Genomic DNA, 19,992 nt, shown 5'->3' on the forward strand with positions numbered 1-19,992 from the left:
GATCATATTCTTACCTAGTAGGAATAGGTAAATCAGCATGAGCAAGCACCTACTGTGTGACAGACATACCTCAACCAAAACACGTTTTCTAGAGATAGCTGGGCTGATCTATTCTGAGAATAAATGGCTCAATGGAGAAGACAGAGGTGTTGCCCCTCAGAGTCAAGAGATGCAACAATATTGAGCCAGGAAATCTCAGAATTCCCTATCCAGAGGAGTATGCCTTGTAAAAAAAAAATATACTATCACAGCCTTAGCCAGCTGAATAAAAGAATGTCATGAAACACTGAAAAGGATGCACATCTTTTGAAATGCTCACAGCAGTAGTATTTCCCCAAGCTATGTTGAGCTTTCTTGGCATCCAAAACAAAGTAGGGAAGTTTGGGGTTGGACCAACACAGTTACCCTGATCGAGCTGTGCCACTTGCCTGCCACTTCCAGATAACCCTCTCTCTGGCTCTTGGGTACAGATTGATCATACACCATTTCCTGAAAAAGAAGTCCCCTCTGTCATGCTCCAGGGACTTTGGCAGAGGACTGGAGAGGATGCTCTGTGATTCCTCTGGCATTCAAGTAACTCTCTAATGCCCAACATGCAGAGCAAAGGGAGGTTTGTCCAAATGCCTGACCTAAAAGGACCATGATTTTACTTCTTTTATAATTAGGATAATTAACCTCCTCTGCTCATTCATTTGATTCCAATCCAAAAAGCTCAAATTAAAACGGCACAGGGGACTCTCAAGCTCTGGGGACAGGAAATACTTTAGAAATACCTTTCATATCCATTTCAGCCACATTTATGGCAAAGCCTGAACAAAGTTGGCACAGCACCTTCACCTTTGACACAACCTGGAGCCATTTGAAGGCCACTTTCAGAGTTCCATCAATGCAAATATCTCATCAGCTGTAAAACTGTGTACTATACAACATCTTACTTGCTGACTAAATTGAGTAGGGGGTAGGCAGGGAGAAAGCTTATAAAAGATATTATTTCTCTTTATTGTCATATGGGATTTTTTTGTACTTTTTCCAAAAAGACCAAAAAATTGTATGGCTTATAAATTGGTTGCAATTTACAAGAATTATTCTTTCAAAATAACCACTGAAGGTCAAATTTTGGGTAAATTTAATAAAATTGAACACAGCAGTATTTTACATAGGACGGAGGATACGTTGTTGTAGTTCTTCCCCAGGTGGCTTTAATTACCCACTCCCCACCTCTGAGCAAGTTGTAAGGGTCTCTGGCAGGTGTCTGCCTCCACCATGCTACACATGCAGAGAGAAATCAATGAACACAGCCCCACTAGATTGTTTCTGTGCACACAACCCTTCCTACTTGTATAAGAAGCTGCTATACTCTCTCTCTTGCCCTGACTACAGACCTGTGAGAGCCTCTGTGGACAGTGGGAAAGACAACAGAAGAGACAAAATTTGGATGTCTTCTTGAAGTCAGTGCTGAGGAGTCTATTTCAGCCTAGTGAAGCTGGGATTTCCCTTGACCCTCTTTGGTTGTAGCCTTGGACTATCCCCAGAAGATGAAGGTCCTAATGTATTACTTGGCTTGTCACAAGATCAGCTGCCCACATTTCTCAAAATGCTATTAAAAGGCTTTGGGGGGCATATATTCAACAAGCTGAACATTTTCAAAACTTGAGTTCATGACCCGATTTCCTCAGCATTCATTCTTCCTCTGCTATAGCCACTGAATACGGAGCTTTTCGTATACCTGAATTGCCCATCTATGTTAACAGCCAAACTGTGGGTGTGAGTAACTTATAAAATAGACCATTACTACTCAAATTGTGATGTGCTAATGAATCACATGTGAACCTTGTTTAAAATGTACTCTAATTAATTAAGCATAGGGAGGGACTGAAGGCTCTGCATTTCTAACAAATGGCTTTGATGACACCAATGTTGCTAGTTCATAGGGCATATCTTAGGTTGCAAAGGTACAGCATCTTTATGATTTCTTTGATTGATATTGACATTTCTGCAAGTAGGAGGAACATATATCCCATTTCTGAATGAGTTAGACCCAACTAGAATACTTAGAATAAGAGACTGGTACACGAACTTCTTTTCTTAACACTAGCTTCCTTTCCTATTAAGACTAAAAGAAACATTTTGTAGGCAGATCTGTACAGAGGTGTGGCAAAGTGGGCCCTGGCATAGACTACCCTTCTTTGGATTTGGGTTATTAGCATAAGCCACCCTGGGTACCTTCTCTGCTTTGTGAAGCCAGCTACGCAGACCAAACTCATTCTGCATCCAGAAGCTCCATTCATCGAATCCACTTTCACAGTGGCTTTGGATGGCTGCTGCACAATATCACTCATGCTGTGATCTGCATCAGTGGCTGAGAGAGAAGCAGCAGCTACATCATGCAAGGCACAAGCCATTTATTTCATACTGAGAAAAAAATCTTCTGTCCAAGTGGGGCCAGCTAAGCTGGACAGTTGTTCCAGTTCTAAGGTTATAGGCAATGTGCCCTTTACACTTTGGGTTACTCACTAGGGAGCAAAGCATCCCTTGAGGATGACCCAAGTGTCATTAAACTTACCATTACAATACTGCACAGGGAAAGTTCATTTCTCTTCTAAGGAATGAATTGTAAAACCCCTGAAGTTGCCTAAACATAAATTTTCAATAGAAATGGACTGCCTTTTTTCTTGATTCCCATCTCATGTATTGCTGGTGATTGTGTTCTTCACTCAAAGTACCCAATGAATCTTAAAGAAAATCTGAAAAACATATGTTTCAGCTTCTACAAAAGTTGGTAGAATGTGCATATACGTGGAGGAAATAGAAAAATCTAAATAATAAATACATATCGTCATTGTTCTATGGTAAGAATACTTAATATTCTTTATGTAGTTTTCAAGAATGTATCATTTTATCTATAGACACGTTTATATACAATAGATCTCTTTAATTTAATTCCTTCTAATTGTAACTGTATGTTATGTCACCAATACTCTCCTATGACCTATCCTTATTTTTTTAACTTTTCTTTTTTTTTTTTCATTTTTCTTTATTAAGAAATTTTCTACTCACTCCACATGCTATCCACAGACCCCCTCCTCCCTCCTCCTTCCTCCCACCACTCAGCCCTCTTTTCCAAGCCACTCTGCATCCCCACATCCCCCAATTTAAGGTCATGGGGAGTCGGCAGAACCCAGCACACTGAGCCTAGGCAGGTCCAAGCCATATGACCTATCCTTATAACCATCCTAGCTCCTACTTAGTTATTCCACTCTCTACTTCCATATATGAATGAGATTGTATGATACTTAGTTTTCTGTACCTTGCTCATTTCAATTAAGATAATACCCTCCAGATTCATCCAAGTTGTTGCAAGTAACAAGATGCTCCCTTGTTGGTATTTGGAGAGTTAAACACTACAGATTGGAAGGTTTCCCTAAGAAGATTCCAGAGCATTATGATCATCCGGCTTCAATCCAAAATATAAACATGTTTTATGGCCTAAGGGAGTTGTCAAACAGTTTTAAGACACACTGGCAAATTTAACACAGATTTAAAAGTAGGCCAGCTTGAAGATACAGAACAGCTCTATGCCTTCACATCCCAATGGCTTCATGGAAACAAGTGTTTACCATACAGATCCATTACTGCCTCCGGTGGGGTCTCCATGCTAAAGAAATAAACATTTACCACTAATTGATTCCCCATGTTCTATAGTTCTTCCCTCTCTAGGTAAATACTTAACTCTTCAACAGATCAGTACTTTCATGTACAAATGACATTACGACTTGTTCTCTCACTCAAGACCACACCTAAGAGCTAGCATTGTGGCTAGTAAAAATCAACTTCTAGCTAAGAATTCAGTCATTCTTTCTTCCTGGGAACACTGAATGAGCACAGAATGGCTGACTAGTCTCTCAATTAATTAACCATTATAATGACTAACTTTATGATTCCTAAGTGAATTTTATCCAAGTATTTATTCTAGCCATTCAACTTCCCCAGCAATCCAATATCAGAGGCAGGACCTTAAGTGTTGGTGACTATGGACTTGTCCTTTGTAAACCCCCTATATATTCTAGTTGGCTGAAGCACTTTTAAATTCAGTCATAGCCATGTGGTTATTTATCCTTTGCAAAATGTTAGCCCAGCTGGATATATCCTGTGACTAAGCAAAATCAAAGCCAGAACTGGTAGTGTCAGTTACCTTCTTTCTATCTAGTCTATGAGGTTATACATTTTCTTCAAGATTGGCTAGATTTAAACCCCAATAACTCTGGTTATTGCACCAATTTCCAAGTGAAACTGTAAACAGGAAGAGTAAGGGTAAGTGAACAGAAATGTTTAAAGAGATAGTCTCTCTTGTTATTTTCTCCTTCATCTCTTCCACTTATCTCTTAGTGGACTTGAATTCTTTTCATCTATCCTTCAGATTCTGTCTGATTATACCTATGTATATCATCAGTAGGGAACCCCTAGAAACAGAATATCATTTTACTTTAGGATCTGAGTTCTAAAATGAGAAAGCAACAAACCACAAGCTGATCAGGTTTAATTATTTCCCTAAGATTTTCTTGGATAGTAAATCCTAATTTGGAAACAAATTAAAACATTTTTAGTATCTGCAAGGAAATACTTGTGAAATTTTTTCGAATGACGTGGCTGTAGCAGAATCAGAATGAGCAGCTTGGGAGGAAAGGAAAGGACTATTACAATAGCCCAAGCACATCCTAATAATAGCTTGAAGACAGCTAGCAGTACTGGGGATGGAAAGTAGAAGGCAGATACATGAAGCATGAATTAACTCTACTTCACATATGCTTAGGGCAATGAAAGAATCCAAGGCAGCACTCAGAATTTGTAACGAGGAGATTAACAAAAATAAGGACATCAGAAGAAATAGATGAGCTGCAAGCAGGGAAGCCTCTGAGGCAAACTAAGAAATACCAAAAAGATGTCAAACCCCACCTAGTCTACAAAGAATTTCTTAGTCTAATGACTTTAAATCAGTTTTCTAGGTGACGAGAGAGATGTCATCAGGCAGAGAAACCATGTTAAGGACATGGAGGCTCTTCCACTTGATTTCACAATATGGCCCAAAGTACCCAAAGGCATTTTCCGCTAGCTACAAAACACCACATTCTAGAACTGTCCTCACATATGAGAAATTTACAATGAAAATATATAATTTCCTGTGCCCATATACTAAAAACACATAAAAGCATTCCAAGATCTACTTATTTTGATTGTCCATTTTCTTTCAGTTGGGTTTGTCCAGAAGAAAAAGGAGTGTATTTAGCAGTATGAAAGAAGATTACAAACTAATGTTTCATCCTGGCCTCTAGACAAAATGACTGAATTGTACCTGAGTTGCAAGATATCAGGCTGTCTGAGGTGAACAAATATGAGAACCAGAGCTAATGATAACATTGGCCTATTTATTGTGCATGTGAGAAACTGAAGACCAGAGAGGAAAAGTCTACTCAATGATAGGTCCTATACTCATGCATTTTGTCTTTTATTTTTAACTTGAAGTATTAATGTAAAGTGACATTTCTGCTGCTTTCTGGATAGGGATTAATTTTGATACACAGCAAAAGCTTAAATTCAATAAAAGTGTTCTGACAGATACATTCCTCTTAGCCTGTAAGTTTCTTGACATCCTTGTGAATCCATTCCTCTTTCATTGTAGACCTTTGTGTAGAAGCCAAAGAGTCCACAGCAAGTCTGGGAATTAAAACCTACCTTCCTTCTCTTACACACTGGGACTCCTATTTGGTACTGGGGCCCACTGTAATCTACACAGGTGTTAGAGATTAGCCTTGTTTCATCTTTCTTAGTTCCATGAATTCATGTGCACTACCTACACATCTCTACACATCTCTACACATCTCTATTCTCCAGCGAATTTTTTCTGTCTGTCCTCCTAGCAAGACTTTACCTTCATCCAATAACCTTCTATTCATTAATACTCAAGTCATATTTACCATGGAAAATACATGCTTGAGACAGTTTTTCTGGGCTCTCACATCCATCCTAGAGATTATGTTAGGGTGGCCACCATCTCTAAAGGGTTATGGTCAAACGCTGTGTTTAAATTATTATTTGTATGAAATATTTTCTTTATATATGTGATTCATAAATTTTCAGCTCTATTCCTCAGGTGTTTTTTAATTTTTTAAGATCTATTGATGTGTATATGTTTTACATGCAAGTATGTGTGTATGTGTGTCACATGTGTGCCCAGTGCCTGTGGACATCAGAAGAAGGCATCAGATCCCTGGAACTGAAGTTATGGATGGTTGCAAGCCACCATGTGGGTGCTTGGAACTGAACCTTGGTCCTCTGCAGGAGCAACAAGTACTCTTAACCATTGAGCTACCTCCCCAACCCTTGTTCTCAGATTTTAAAGCTGAACTGGCTTCTTTCCTTCCTTTCTTCCTTCCTTCCTTTCTTCCTTCCTTCTTTCCTTCTTTCTTTCTTTCTTTCTTTCTTTCTTTCTTTCTTTCCTTCTTTCTTTGTCAAGATTTGGACAAGATAATAAAATAACAGTTTTTTAATACCTATCTTAAATTGGTCACTGTGTTGAACAATTATACATATCACCACATTTAATATTTTCAACAACACTGAACAGCTATTATAAGTGGACAAGTGATGAAAAAGAGCCTCAGAGAGGTATTATGTGTTCATGATAAATGCATCTCACTCATAAATTTTGGAGGTGAGATTATACTCAGGTTTGACTTGCAAGTTTATATTCTTCTCCTTTCTCCTTGTCAGTGACTCAATTTATTCTGACAGGTTCAGTTGCCCGGGAAATACAGAGTCATACATATCTTTTGTTTCTAGGACTTCATTTTTAGCCCTTCTATGCCTTCTAGGCAAGCGTTTGTACTTAATATTACCTTTACCTCCAGCAGAATCAAGATCAAAAAGATGCAGCCATCTAGGAATGGCCAGCAAGCAGAACAGGCCACATCATTTTGTAAGCAGATCCAGACATCTTTCATCCTTGCCATAAATCCTCTCCCATTTCTCACTGTTAGCCACCATTATATCCTCACATCTGTAGTTCAAAAATGTTAAGAGTTTCATCATAGAAAAGACTCCTATTTAATAGAAGTCAAGCACATATTTTCCAATCTCAAGTTCAATCTGGGTCAGTTTCACTTGACTACTCCACAGGCACAGGGTACAACATAAACTACTGTGACAGAAGGAAAGATTGGAGTATGAATACTTAACATACAGTATGTTCACTTCTGAAAACACCATCAAAAGTCACCCTGTGCTGCAGGAGGAGTATTAGAGTGGGCAGTCTCTTTAATTTGTAGTCACTGGGTTCTATCCATAATAAACTGAGACTGGGATGAAGGTGCATTTTGGTCAGTTGGTAACAGCTCTTCCCTCACTTATAAATAGGGCCCTTTTTGTTTATGTATATGGCATTTCCTCCACTGTAGTCCAACTTAAACCACCAAGCACATTTCCTGATTGGGTTCTATGGCACTTCCCCTTTCCAAGTACCCAAGAAATGCTAAGCCACTCACCAGTTTCTAAGAAAGGAGACTTAGTCACAGAATCAAAATTGGAAATTACTACTTCCAATGGGGCTAAGAAATTAAGTAAGAAAATATTAGTGGCCAAAACCATTTATTGAATGCTATCTACATTGATTGCTTTTCTCAATACTATGAGTAAATCTCTGTCCAAAAGCAACTTATGGAAAGAGCGGTTTATTTTGTCTTGTGGTTTATGGGCATCATAGTGGAGAATACATAGCATAGGGGTGTGAGTCTACTAGCTCTCAACTGAGCAGATAATAAAGTCGAAACAGGACAAGAAGATTTCCTGCAGTCACTCCCTTCCTCTAGCTGGTCTCCATCTCCTAAAGGTTAGAGAACCTCTCATAGCAGCACCGCCAGCTACAGTTAGAAGTTTCTCTGGTCCTGCCTAGCCCTGCAGTGGGGACAAATCTCTCCCACCTGTGTCCCACAGCCACTTGGTCCCAAGTAAACACACAGAGGCTTATATTATTCACAAACTGTATGGCCTATGGGTCAGGCTTCTTCTTAGTTAGCTCTTATAATTTAACTCAACCCATTTCTATTGATCTATATGTTGCCATGCAGCTGTGGTATTACCAGTCTTGTTGCTACTTGAGCAGTGAGCTGGCATCTCCTCCTACTCTCCTTTCTACCACTACAACCATCTAGACACCAAAGTGTTCCAAATACATCAATATTCAGGGAAAATTCCACATTCAAACCATGACAACATCTATTAAGTGTTCAACAGTCCAGAGTGCAGCTTGTAGATGACTCTTGCCCTTGGTGAATTTACATTGTTAGCAGTCTATACTAGAACAATTACCTAAGCACCAAACATAAATATAAAAGAATTATACATAGCACTGTAGGAACTCCTTTTAATCTAAACACCAGTTGCTTTTATATTTTTATATCAGACCTAGAATGGCTGACAATTGGAGGCTTGCCTATTCTGTTTTTCCCAGACATTGAGCACATCTCCTCCAGATGGTCTTCTAAGTTCCCTTGCAACTGATAATATGAAGCAAGTGTACATTCACTCAGTGAAACTGACATATCTCTTTGGACATATTTTTTCAGCTTAGGGTGAGGAAAATGAACTACATAATTCACCAGCAGGGAGACAAGGTTCATAATGAGGAACAAGAAGAAAGAGAAAAATGGAAAAATGTAGAATTATATGCACTGCCAGCTTCAGAGCCACCCTAAAACTTGACAAGTAGCAGTTGCCTCCTTGGGTGAGTTATTAGGGTAATTGGAATACCTGAAGTTGCCAAACAAATATCCTATCAATTATTGTCTAGAAATTCTCACTTAAAATTTGATTCTTTAAGACTTTTAATTTTAAGTTTGTGAAACATAAATTCTCCAGGGAGCTAGTTCACAATTAAAATATTAGACAGTCTAGTACAAATAAAGAGCATGCTTTGAATTGAAAGAAATATTTTTAGGGAAAAGTTAAAGGACACAAATCTGGAGAGCACCTTATGTTCATTGGTTCCACAAATTAGCTAGGGGCCATCCTAATGATGCAGCTACTATAAGCAAGAGAAGATTTTCAGAGGGTCAGTTCTTAATTAGAAAATGACTTAAACAAACACAGCTATGAAGAATAAAGGCACCAGGGAAATCTTAATTTGCCATGGGTAAATTGGGCTGGGTGTGGATGAATATTTGTTTTTATCATATTCCATAAAATTCACAGATTGGCATCTATATGCAAACAGAGAGTGATTTTTGATCTTCCTATCTAAAGCTCTTCACATACTGAACAGTTTCTGTATTAACATCTCAAGTTTAGACAATCACTATATTGATTTTTATGATACTAAACTGTTCAAATGAAGCTAAAACAAATGCTAACAACAACAAAACAATAAAATATGGGTCCAATTGTGCTATGGGACTCTTTCCATGAGTTATTTATAGGGGAAAGTACATTTTGTGATATGAATAATCATCCTCTGAGTTATTGGCTCTGAGATCAGATTTTTATACCTCAGGCCTCTCAGTAATGGCCAAGTGTAACACAAAGCAAGTGATTATGCTCATCATCATCTCTCTTTCCTCTGCCTCTATGTTTTTACTGTTCACTTCTGTCTCTGAAACCACCTTCATATTCTATATCAAGCTAGTCCATGTCCTTATTTTTCCACAGTATACAAGATAAATTTATTTCAAAGTCTATGGAGATCAAAGAAGTTTAAGAAATAGAGAGTATAAAGTTGTCTAAGGTTGGCTTTGCAGCCCAGGTGAGCACAAGCATAGGAATAGAAGAGCAATTTTCATTTGGCTAGTTTCATCTGAATGAACAGGAACACCAGTTTCATAAAAATGCTAGGCACTTGCTTATCAAAATGTATTGGAAGCAACATTAGAAGTACAATAAACTGAGTTAAACTAGACATTGCATATATTATAGATGCAATGAAGACATTAACATTAGAATTTTAAAAGAAGACTAAATAAGCCATACTCAAGGAATAAGCAGAACTAAAAAGAAAATGATAAATAAGGAAGGAAGGAAGAAAGGAAGGAAGGAAGGAAGGAAGGAAGGAAGGAAGGAAGGAAGGAAGGAAGGAAGAAGGAAGGAAGGAAGGGGAAAACAGCAATATTGTCACATATGATCATGCACGCCTGTATTCCTAGCACTTGGTGATTGCAAGATCAGCCTTGTCAATGTAATAAGTTCGAAGCTAGGCTATGATACCTGAGAATCTAGGAGGCAGAAGAGGTAGTCAGGAAAAGTAAGCAAGAGCTAGCCATTAGATTTTGGAATTTTTGGAATTTTTGTCACAAATCCTCTAAGAAACCATACCAGGCACAAATGTGTATAAATGTCAATCAACACTTCTGTGAAGGCTGTTCATAAATACCAGATTCTATCATTTGGGACACTGTTAGAGACCATGTCAGAAGTACATACAAGCATGGCTCTAAGTACAAATTCTGAGTAAGAACAGATGGTGATACAAAGCAGAAAGAAGTTCATCTTTGGTGTATGTTCTTGGATGTCTTCATTACCAATTTCTGGATGCCAAAATCCTGTTGATTGTTCTCCTTTTTTTGCAGAGAAAATACTAAATTTGTTCAGCATGAAGTATTTTTATATTTTGTTTAGACATAGGTTTGAGAGGTTTTTGTATCTGTTGTCATCCCTTTTATGCGGTCAAACTTATGGTCATGAATTGAGTACCCTAAGAGCACATGTTGAAATGGCAACTCACATGCCAAAAGGTTCTTGGTGAGTCTACTCATTGGCACCACTTGTGAGGAGAAGAGAAGCTTGAAGTTGGCTAAGAAAAGAATAGCTGTGGCACACCCATGACAAGGCATTAGAGCTCTGAAGCTGGGGTAGCCCATTAGCTATCCCACTGGGAATTTGGGACGATTGTGCCTTTATACTTTGCTGCTATCAGTCTTTGGATGCAGAATGTCCTGGGGAGGAGATTCAATCTTAAGTCAGGCATCTGTCTTCCACCAATAACTTTCCCATCAGCAGAAGAAGTAAGCCGTTTAGTAATAAAGAATGATATAGTTGTACAGCACAGCATCCATGCACTGCCTTTAACTCAGTCTCCTTGTTTGCTAACAGCAGCCCAACAAGCAGTACACTAGAATTCAACTGGTCATGGCTGTGACCCAATTCCTCATGCCTAATTGCCCTGTCCTTACTTTCATATTCTCATGTTACTTTGGTCAGATGCAGAGAGTAAGCTCACAATCAGCCAGTTCATCTATATGGCAACTCCCACCATTTAAAATAAGGATGAGTAAGGGCATGAACAGCAATGGTGGTCTGGAATCCAGATGAGATAATTTGCTACTCAAATCAAAGTAGCTTTGGGACTTGCAAAGCTGGGCATGTGAAAACTCATGCAGAGTAGATGACAATTCCGAAGCTGCTAAAACAGCAGGCTTTATTTTTACAAAGCCAGGGCTTTGTTGCAAACCTCACCTCCTACAAACACTAGCACCTGGTTTTGCTCTGCCAAGTCAAACATTTCTTTCTTTTTCCCTCAAGCTTCTATTTATGCTTTGGTCAGCTGTAACAGAGTCAGGGAAACTATGATAAATTGGATATGAAAACAAATAAAAAGGTCTGCTTGGATTGCTCGCTGACATATACTGAACTGAATTGACCATTCCCCCAGAGTTCTAGAGTGCAACAGCCCCATGTTCAAGTAGACACAGGCAAACTCTGCCTGGAAAATGACACTGTAGTGCTATACCATAGTTTTGACTTGCTCAGAAAAACGTAAGACAGACTCAGAGCCAACTGGATCCCAGACACACACTCATCAAAAATCAGTGTGCTTCTGCTTAGGTTTTGATTAGGTAATACATCCCCATGGTTCAAAGAACAGAAGTATATAAAGATCTATAGAAACCTTCGCTTATTAAGAGGAAACACATAGTGGTGTGTTGATCTGTCATCTGAATATTCTAGCAGCTTATGTGCTCTGAGAGGTCAGCATGAGCCGGACTTTCAAAACCTAATCGGTTTTATCCTTGCAGAGAACAATACCTGCTTCTTGTGAAAGAGCCAAACATTATATAACCAAACGACAGTGAATGTGAAATGTCTTTGTAATCCCTCATCTCTGAGAAAACACTAGTAGTTCTTACAGATTTTTTTCACAATGTACACAATCATGAGCGCTTTTGGCAAGAAAAATAAAATTACAGTATAAATGCTAAGTTGTTAGGTTTTTCCATTCTACATTACTTACTATATTATATATAGTAGAAATATTCCCTTGTTAGTATATGTACATTGTTGACTATTAAACTTTAGCATAACATTCAGTGTGTGTGTGTGTGTGTGTTATGTGTGTGGTGTGGGGTGTGTGTGTAGTGTGCGAGTGTGTGTGTGAGTGTGTGTGTGTGAGTGTGTGTGTGTGAGTGTATGTGTGTGGTGTAGTGTATGTGTGTGGTGTGTATGTATGTGAGTGTGTGTATGTGGTGTGTGTGTGAGTGTGTATGTATGTGAGTGTGTGTATGTGGTGTGTGTGTGAGTGTGTATGTATGTGAGTGTGTGGTGTGTGTGTGAGTGTGTGTGGTGTGTGTGTGAGTGTGTATGTATGTGAGTGTGTGTGTGTGGTGTGTGTGTGAGTGTGTGTGGTGTGTGTGTGAGTGTGTATGTATGTGAGTGTGAGTGTGTGGTGTATGTGTGTGAGTGTGAGTGTATATGTATGTGAGTGTGTGTGGTGTGTGTGTGAGTGTGTGTGTATGTGAGTGTGAGTGTGTGTGGTGTGTGTGTGAGTGTGAGTGTATATGTATGTGAGTGTGTGTGGTGTGTATGTGAGTGTGTGTGTGTGGTGTGTGTGTATGTGAGTGTGTGTGGTGTGTGTGTGTGGTGTGTGTGTGTGAGTGTGTATGTATGTGAGTGTGAGTGTGTGTGGTGTGTGTGTGAGTGTGAGTGTATATTATGTGAGGGTGTGTGTGGTGTGTGTGAGTGTGTGTGTATGAGTGTGTATGTGAGTGTGTGTGTGTGGTGTGTGTGTATGTGAGTGTGTGTGGTGTGTGTGTGTGAGTGTGTATGTATGTGAGTGTGAGTGTGTGTGGTGTGTGTGTGTGTGAGTATATATGTATGTGAGTGTGTGTGTGGTGTGTGTGAGTGTGTGTGTATGAGTGTGTATGTATATGTGAGTGTGTGTGTGGTGTGTGTGTATGTGAGTGTGTGTGTGTGTGTGTGTGTGTGTGTGTGTGTGTGGTGTACTATAATGTACTTAGTCCACTTGCATCTGTGGAAGTTATTCAAATTGCTTTTCCATTGCTTGTAATTTACTTATCTTGAATTCAAAACAAGTCATGTCTTGGGAAATTAATGAGAAGTCATTAAAGAGAAGAGGAGAAACACCCAGAAAGGTCTACAGGTAGCAGGGTATGCTTGGTAAAGGGACAAATTTGCAGTTACACTAAATAGGTAACAAAGTACTATGTGAGTAGCTGATACCATTTTCCATATATGAAAGAACATGAAAACAAAATAAGTAGGAAGAAGTACAGGGGGAGGGATTAAAAGAAAAGATAAAGTAGGTTAGAACAGAATGAATGTCACAAATGTTAATAGATGCACAGTAAATTGTTAGAGTAAAGCTTTATCAGAACAGGTTTCTGCTGAATCTAAACTTGATACAAATTAGTATAATTTGGATATTGAAATATATTACCAGTCTAGGCTGGGACTATATCTCAGTGGTAAGGTGCTAGTTTAGCATTCATATGGCCCTGGACTTTGCTCCAAGAAGCTCTATGCTGCTAAAAATAACCACATCAAAATAAGCAATGATCCCATTGCCACCCACACTCAATCTTCAGATATCTCAAATATCAAAATCAATAAAATATTGACAAGTCAACATCCTATCATGAGTGTAGAAGGATCCATTTCTCCCTACGGGCTTCTAGGCAGGTAATAGTATCTACTGTGAAGAGACAGTTAATCATTAGTGAAGATGGGAGAGACATTTTCTTTAGTAGTGTAGCCACTAGCATGCTCTTAGAAAGAACCCCTTACCCATGTCCCTGTGAGCAACCCAAATGAAACTCAATGATTATATTTTTAAATACATAAAAATAGAAGGGAGACTAGTAAATAAGAAGGAGGTAATGGGAATGGAAGGGGGACAAAATGGGATAAGGGGAGATGAATATGATAAAATGCTTTGGATTCATGTACAAGGGTGTCATCACGAAATCCATTATTATTATGTAAAATTAATGTATGCTTAGAAACATTGAGAATTACCATAAAAAAGTAGAGCTGAAAGGAAATGGTTGTCACCACATAAAGGGAATTAATTTATTCATTATTTATCATTAATTAATTAATTGATTGATTGATTAATTAAAGGGACACCTTTAGCCCAAGGAAGAGAAGGTTAAAATAAGACATGGTAACAGCTTTCAAAAATGTGGAAGAGATAACTCTTGCTCTCTGTAATCAAATTGTGGACAAGAATTTGGTTTTTCCACTAAACATGTGAACACTTGAGTTTTGCTAATGAGCCTTTTTTAAAAGTTTACTTTAAATATATCAGACTACCTATGTAATTTCAGAACTGTTATGATTCAGCCAATATTTTCTTTATAAATATTCCAGAAACAAAATTCAACACCTTCTTACTGAATTTTCATAATTCTTAATTAGTGGCATTCAAAATAATGAGGCCTTATTATACTCTGCTTAAGAAAGATTTCCACATGCGTTAATCTCTTTCTTCCTATGTTTATTTATTTCTTAATCCCATGCCTTGGCCCACTCTGTGCCCTCAACTCCCACTGAAGCAGAGAGTACATCTAAAACCCACATGAAAATGGAAATCTGAGAAATAAATATGCGTGGTTGGTTTTATAAGAGTAAGAATTAACATTTAAAGCAATGGTAATTTGCTCTGATCTGTAATTTTGAGCTCCTGTGCTGAAATTGCTCATTTGGAAATTACCAAGTGCTTGGGTCTCGTTTGTGATCTTCTTCCTGCACACACCCAGCACACAAAGGAGTTGTAATGACCGGCTGAGTCACTGCTGCCATCTCCCTGAAGCATGTTCTCCAAATGTCAATACCATTTTCTATGGCACGGTGAGGACGACTCTGAACCACAGCCTGCTCACACCACAGGGTAGGCCCAAGACAGCAGAGAACTTGGAGTGTGTTCAAAAACACATCTCCATCTTGCTCCATCCTCTGCTTCTGTAGTGGTTGAACTGTTATGTCATATGGAAGTAGGGAGATAGTTTTGATAATATTCCAATAAAGCTGTCTATTGATGAGATTATTCATTTATTATTTATAAATTCATATATACTCATTTATATTACAAATTCATATAAGAAGCACAACTGGAGATATAAAATTGGAGATGTGAGCATATGTAAAAAATGCTTGTGCCATTGTGCTTTGTACTTTAGATACACTGCTCTTGGGGGTTTGTTTGCTTGCTTATTTGTCTTTGGTTTGGTTTGGGGGTTTTTGAGACTGGATCTCATGGTGTACCTCAGGCTGGCTTTAGACTTTTGGCAATCCTCCTGCTTCAGCCTCCCAAATTCTGAGGTAGATCAACCCAAACCCAAGCATTTGATCTTTCCTTTCTTTGAACAGAGCTCCAGGATGTTAGTTGCTAAAGTTGTTGGATATAAATTAGCTAAGGTGAACCAGGAACTCCTGGTAGATTTTATTCAGGAAAACGAAAGAACTCCCCAAAATTAATTTTACTGAGTAATCAAAGAGTAATACTCTGTTTTGGAGGCTGTCTTTCACAAAATCAAAGTGACATTACCTGGGTGACATAACTGATCTTGTTAAATAGTCACATCCATGTATGGTTCAACCTGTTTTTAAAAGGCTTTATCACTAATCAATTTATTCCTCATTCTTCGTGATGGGTTTCTTTTAACCTTGAAATCTGAAGAATTCTTAATTGAAAGATGAAGGAAATGAGCTGCAATTGCAACAGAGAAGATTGCAGCCAGACATAAGAAGTTCTTGGCATTTGTCCCATAGATATTTTGATAATGCATATCATGCCTTGATAAACACCTGTCCCCATGGTGCTCACAAATGATAGAATCTTTTCTCCTTTTCAACAAAACACCAAAATGGAGGTGCCAACTATCTGGAGACTTGGAGTTGAAGGTGTGAGTTCACCTGCTCTCTCCAGTGAATCAAGTTTGAAAAGACCCAATGGACTGTGAAAAGAAACTCAGTAGAATCTTTAACACCTACAGAAATATTTTGAAATGGAAAAAAAAAATCAGTATAGCTGTCTTTCCTTCCTTCAGGGTTTTCCATACTACAAGCAATTATGGAAGCAGCAGTGCAGAACAACTGGCAAGTGACCGCAAGGTCTGTGGGGAACATAAAGGACGTCCAGGAATTCAGACGCATCATTGAAGAAATGGACAGAAGGCAGGAAAAACGATACTTGATTGACTGTGAAGTCGAAAGGATTAACACAATTCTGGAACAGGTATGTCTGAGATTTAGTGCATTCCAAGCCTGCATGTTAAAGCATTATCCTGAGGCAGTTCCCATATCTGCTAATAAATTAAGTAGCCAACAGACTAAGCATGCCAACAGTTTTCAAGTCCCTCTAATCCTTTTTTCCTCCCTAGTGGCTGCAGGAAAAAAAAAGAAAAGAAAATTCTAAGCTGATAAAAAATTGCATCACATGATGAATTTGAATCTCTCTGCAATTTAATGCTACATATCAGATAAAACCACCCCTCCACTCCTCTGTTTAATAGATAGCTGGTTATTTCAAAGTAATCCCATTCCTTTCTTATATCTTCTTCCCAACAGGGAAAAGACAATAGATTAGGCAGTCTGACAGATAGGAGTTTTGTCTCTCATTACTGAATATGTACTTCCCCAAACCTTTCTAGGGAGCATCAGCTATTGATGAAGAGTGTGGGTAGATAGTTATCAGGTTCAGACTGTCTATATTATTCTAAGTTATCCCTCTGTGGAAGAGAAATATAATAGTTTAAGGTGTTTTAAATTTCATAAATTATTTTATAAAAAGTATTGGATATAAATAAAAATATTATATTCCAAAATTAACCAGACCCAAAGTCTATATAGGTCAATGAAGTTCTATTTAGTTAGAACTGGCATTTGGAATAGAAACTGTGAAGAGTTACATTAAAATTTACACTTTCAGTATCAAATACATTTTATGCATTTATCACCACCAAAACTAAAAAACTTGAATGTCAGGATTAGAATTAGAAAAAACAATTAGCTTTATATCCTCTTTAATATCTCACGTCCATTACCTGCATCCAGTCCTTGCTCATCCTCTTAAATTTATCCTTTCTTGTTCTCTTTTTTTGTACATTATACTATACCTTTCATACTGTGTATTAAAAAATATGATGATATAATAAGGAAATGCTCCTGGTTTTAAAAGTTTGAACATTTTTTTTTTAAAAAAGGGGCAAGCAAAATACACATGACACATGGACAAGCTTAAGCCAGACAAAATCCCAGGACTCAGAGAGGGAAGTGGACACAAAACCCCACCCCTAACCAAGAAGCTTGATACTTGTTGGGAGAAGAAATCATTTTTCTCTAATGGAGTGTCACTGGCTGTATCAACCACACTCCAGGGCAGGCCCCATGCCCAGGAGTAGTTGCTCAATACAAATTGGATTCCATGTGGTTTTCTGGGCTTTTTTCTTTTATTTTTGATTTAGGAGAAAGAAAGAACATGAAGTTGGGTGGATAGGGAGGTAGAAAAGGATCTTGAGGAGCTGAGGAAGGGGGAAGAACACCATTGGAATATATTGTATGTAATTCCCAAAGAATAAAATATTTTAAAAGTATAAACAATTTTTTAGAAAAATTGAATAAGGTAAAGAGGAAAATACAACCCAATGGGCCAAGATGTTTTCATTATTAAGCATGAATATGGAGATTTTAGACTAAAATTACTAGAAGTATTTGTACTAAGATATGTTTGGTCCAAACTGAAATGTGATGAAAGTTTACTATTTTCCTCAAAGTCTCCCTTTGCCAGTTAATAACAAAGTGCCTGCCTCACTGTGAACAAAACTGTGAAGGAAACCTTCAATTCTAATTCAACCCCAGTGTGCCTGGGAGCCAAAAGAGCTTCAGAGATCAAAATTATGGTGAGCAGCCATGGCCTGTGAGAGCTGCTTTATAGGAAATGGAATATTAGCAGTTTGTCAGATTCATTCCTATTAAGAAGAGAAGACAAAAAGAAAAAAAGGGAAGAGGGAGGGAGGTGGGGGACTGCTGGTGCTACAGGCTACAATTACAAGCTGCTCCCTTGTTAAGCTCTGCGCTGCTTTTAATGGCTAGTAGTTCACAGAAAATCTAGAGCACAAGCTTGGTTAGTTCCTCAACTAACATTCTCCTGAGCAACACAAATGATCCATGCTCTCCCTCACTGAAAAAAAGAACCCTTCCTTTGATTTTCTCCAATCTTAAAAATGAAGAATCAGGTCAGTGATGCTGCTGCATGTACTACATGCCCTCTAAAATGTTTAGACCAAAATAGCCTTTTAGTGGGTGACCTACTTAATGGGCCCAAACAGAAGAACATCTCTCTTGTCACACTTTTTTTGTTTTCCTTCTTTTCCATTGGGGACTTTGGCTTCTTGAATATCCAATATTCTCTGAAAGGTATGGACTGTGGGGTTTTTCAGTTCTGTGTAATGGAAATAGTGATGGGTAAAGCTCTGAGTTCTATATACCTCTGAAACCTTGGGCACTTAACTATCTATACCCCAGTTTCCTCATTTACATGGTGGGGAAAAAAAAACAAAATTTGCTCTACCACACAAGATTAAAACAAACCCCCTTAGAAGGCACAAAATTTTGGAAAGAAAAATCAGTATACAGGGAGAATATTAAATTGCTAAAATACAAAAATTCTGTTTTTCATGTCTCACTTTTCTGTCTTCCTTTCTTGTTAATGTCCCTCAGAATACCCTCTATGCCATTTTATTCACTTATCTTCTTTAAAAACAACAAAATAAAAGTATCAACACATGTTTGCTTTCTTCACCATTGAGTAGCTCATATGTTCTACAAAGTAGGGGCTAGAATGTGCCGCAAAGTGCATGGCACACAGTAAGGGAGGGATGGCAGGATGGACACTTGATGAAGCACATTTTATTAAGTTTCTCTGAGCTTTGGCTACAGTTCCATTCAAAGCAGTGGTCCTCAACCTTCCCAAAGCTGTGACTCTTTAACACGGTTCATGTCGTGGTCACCCCCAACCACAAAATTATTTTGTTGCTACTTAATAACTATAATTTTGCTACTGTCATGAATTTTAATGTAAATATCTGATATGCAGGGTATCTGATATGTGACCCCCAAAGGAGTTACAACCCATAGGTTGAGAACCACTGACCCAAAAAGGAAAAGTACTTGTAGCTGTATGAGGTGATTGTTAGACTACACATTTTTTAATCTTTAAAATAGCAACTCCATTTATTTCTCTTCCAATGATAATAAAATTGTTGCTATTTATTTCCTTGCTGAAATTTGTTTATTTATAAAATAATTTTATATTAACCAAATTTCTTAAACAACTTCAACGTGGCATTTCTTTAAAGAAAATGCTTTTAAAGGAAATTGAATCCTTTCATTGGAATTTTTGTCATTCTTCTGACAAACATCATGGTATAATACACAGATTTTATTACAATGATAACATTTCATAAGGCAATGAGTATCAAGTCCTAAAAGACAGCCTCATATTTTAAGTGTTTTCAATATCATTTAGGGTTTTTTTTCTTGGAAAAACTTCTACAGTCATCTACAAAATTGTTTTTCATTTGACTATCTGAGTTAAAAGAACCTCTGATGCCTTTACAACACAATTGTCAATAGGTCAGATTTAAACATAAAGTTCATATTGTACTCCATATACCCTTCAGGTAATAATGCAAGTATGGTTGTGTAGTACAACCA

At 38.0% G+C, this 19,992-nt stretch overlaps 1 protein-coding gene across 5 annotated transcripts in view; it reads left to right on the top strand.

Moving 5' to 3' along the window:
- Positions 1 to 19,992, top strand: part of Gria3 (glutamate ionotropic receptor AMPA type subunit 3) — a 277,058-nt gene that overhangs the window by 119,909 nt on the left and 137,157 nt on the right. For all 5 annotated transcript variants that reach the window (XR_004943712.1, XM_036175082.1, XM_036175083.1 and 2 more), the window contains one exon: positions 16,326 to 16,513. Coding sequence is in view for 4 of the 5 variants with exons in the window: in XM_036175082.1 (XP_036030975.1) it covers positions 16,326 to 16,513 (188 nt within the window). In the remaining variant the exon portion in view is untranslated. The remainder of the gene's footprint in view (positions 1 to 16,325; positions 16,514 to 19,992) is intronic.

Source organism: Onychomys torridus, chromosome X (genome assembly GCF_903995425.1).
Source record: "Onychomys torridus chromosome X, mOncTor1.1, whole genome shotgun sequence".
Lineage (NCBI taxonomy): Eukaryota > Metazoa > Chordata > Mammalia > Rodentia > Cricetidae > Onychomys > Onychomys torridus.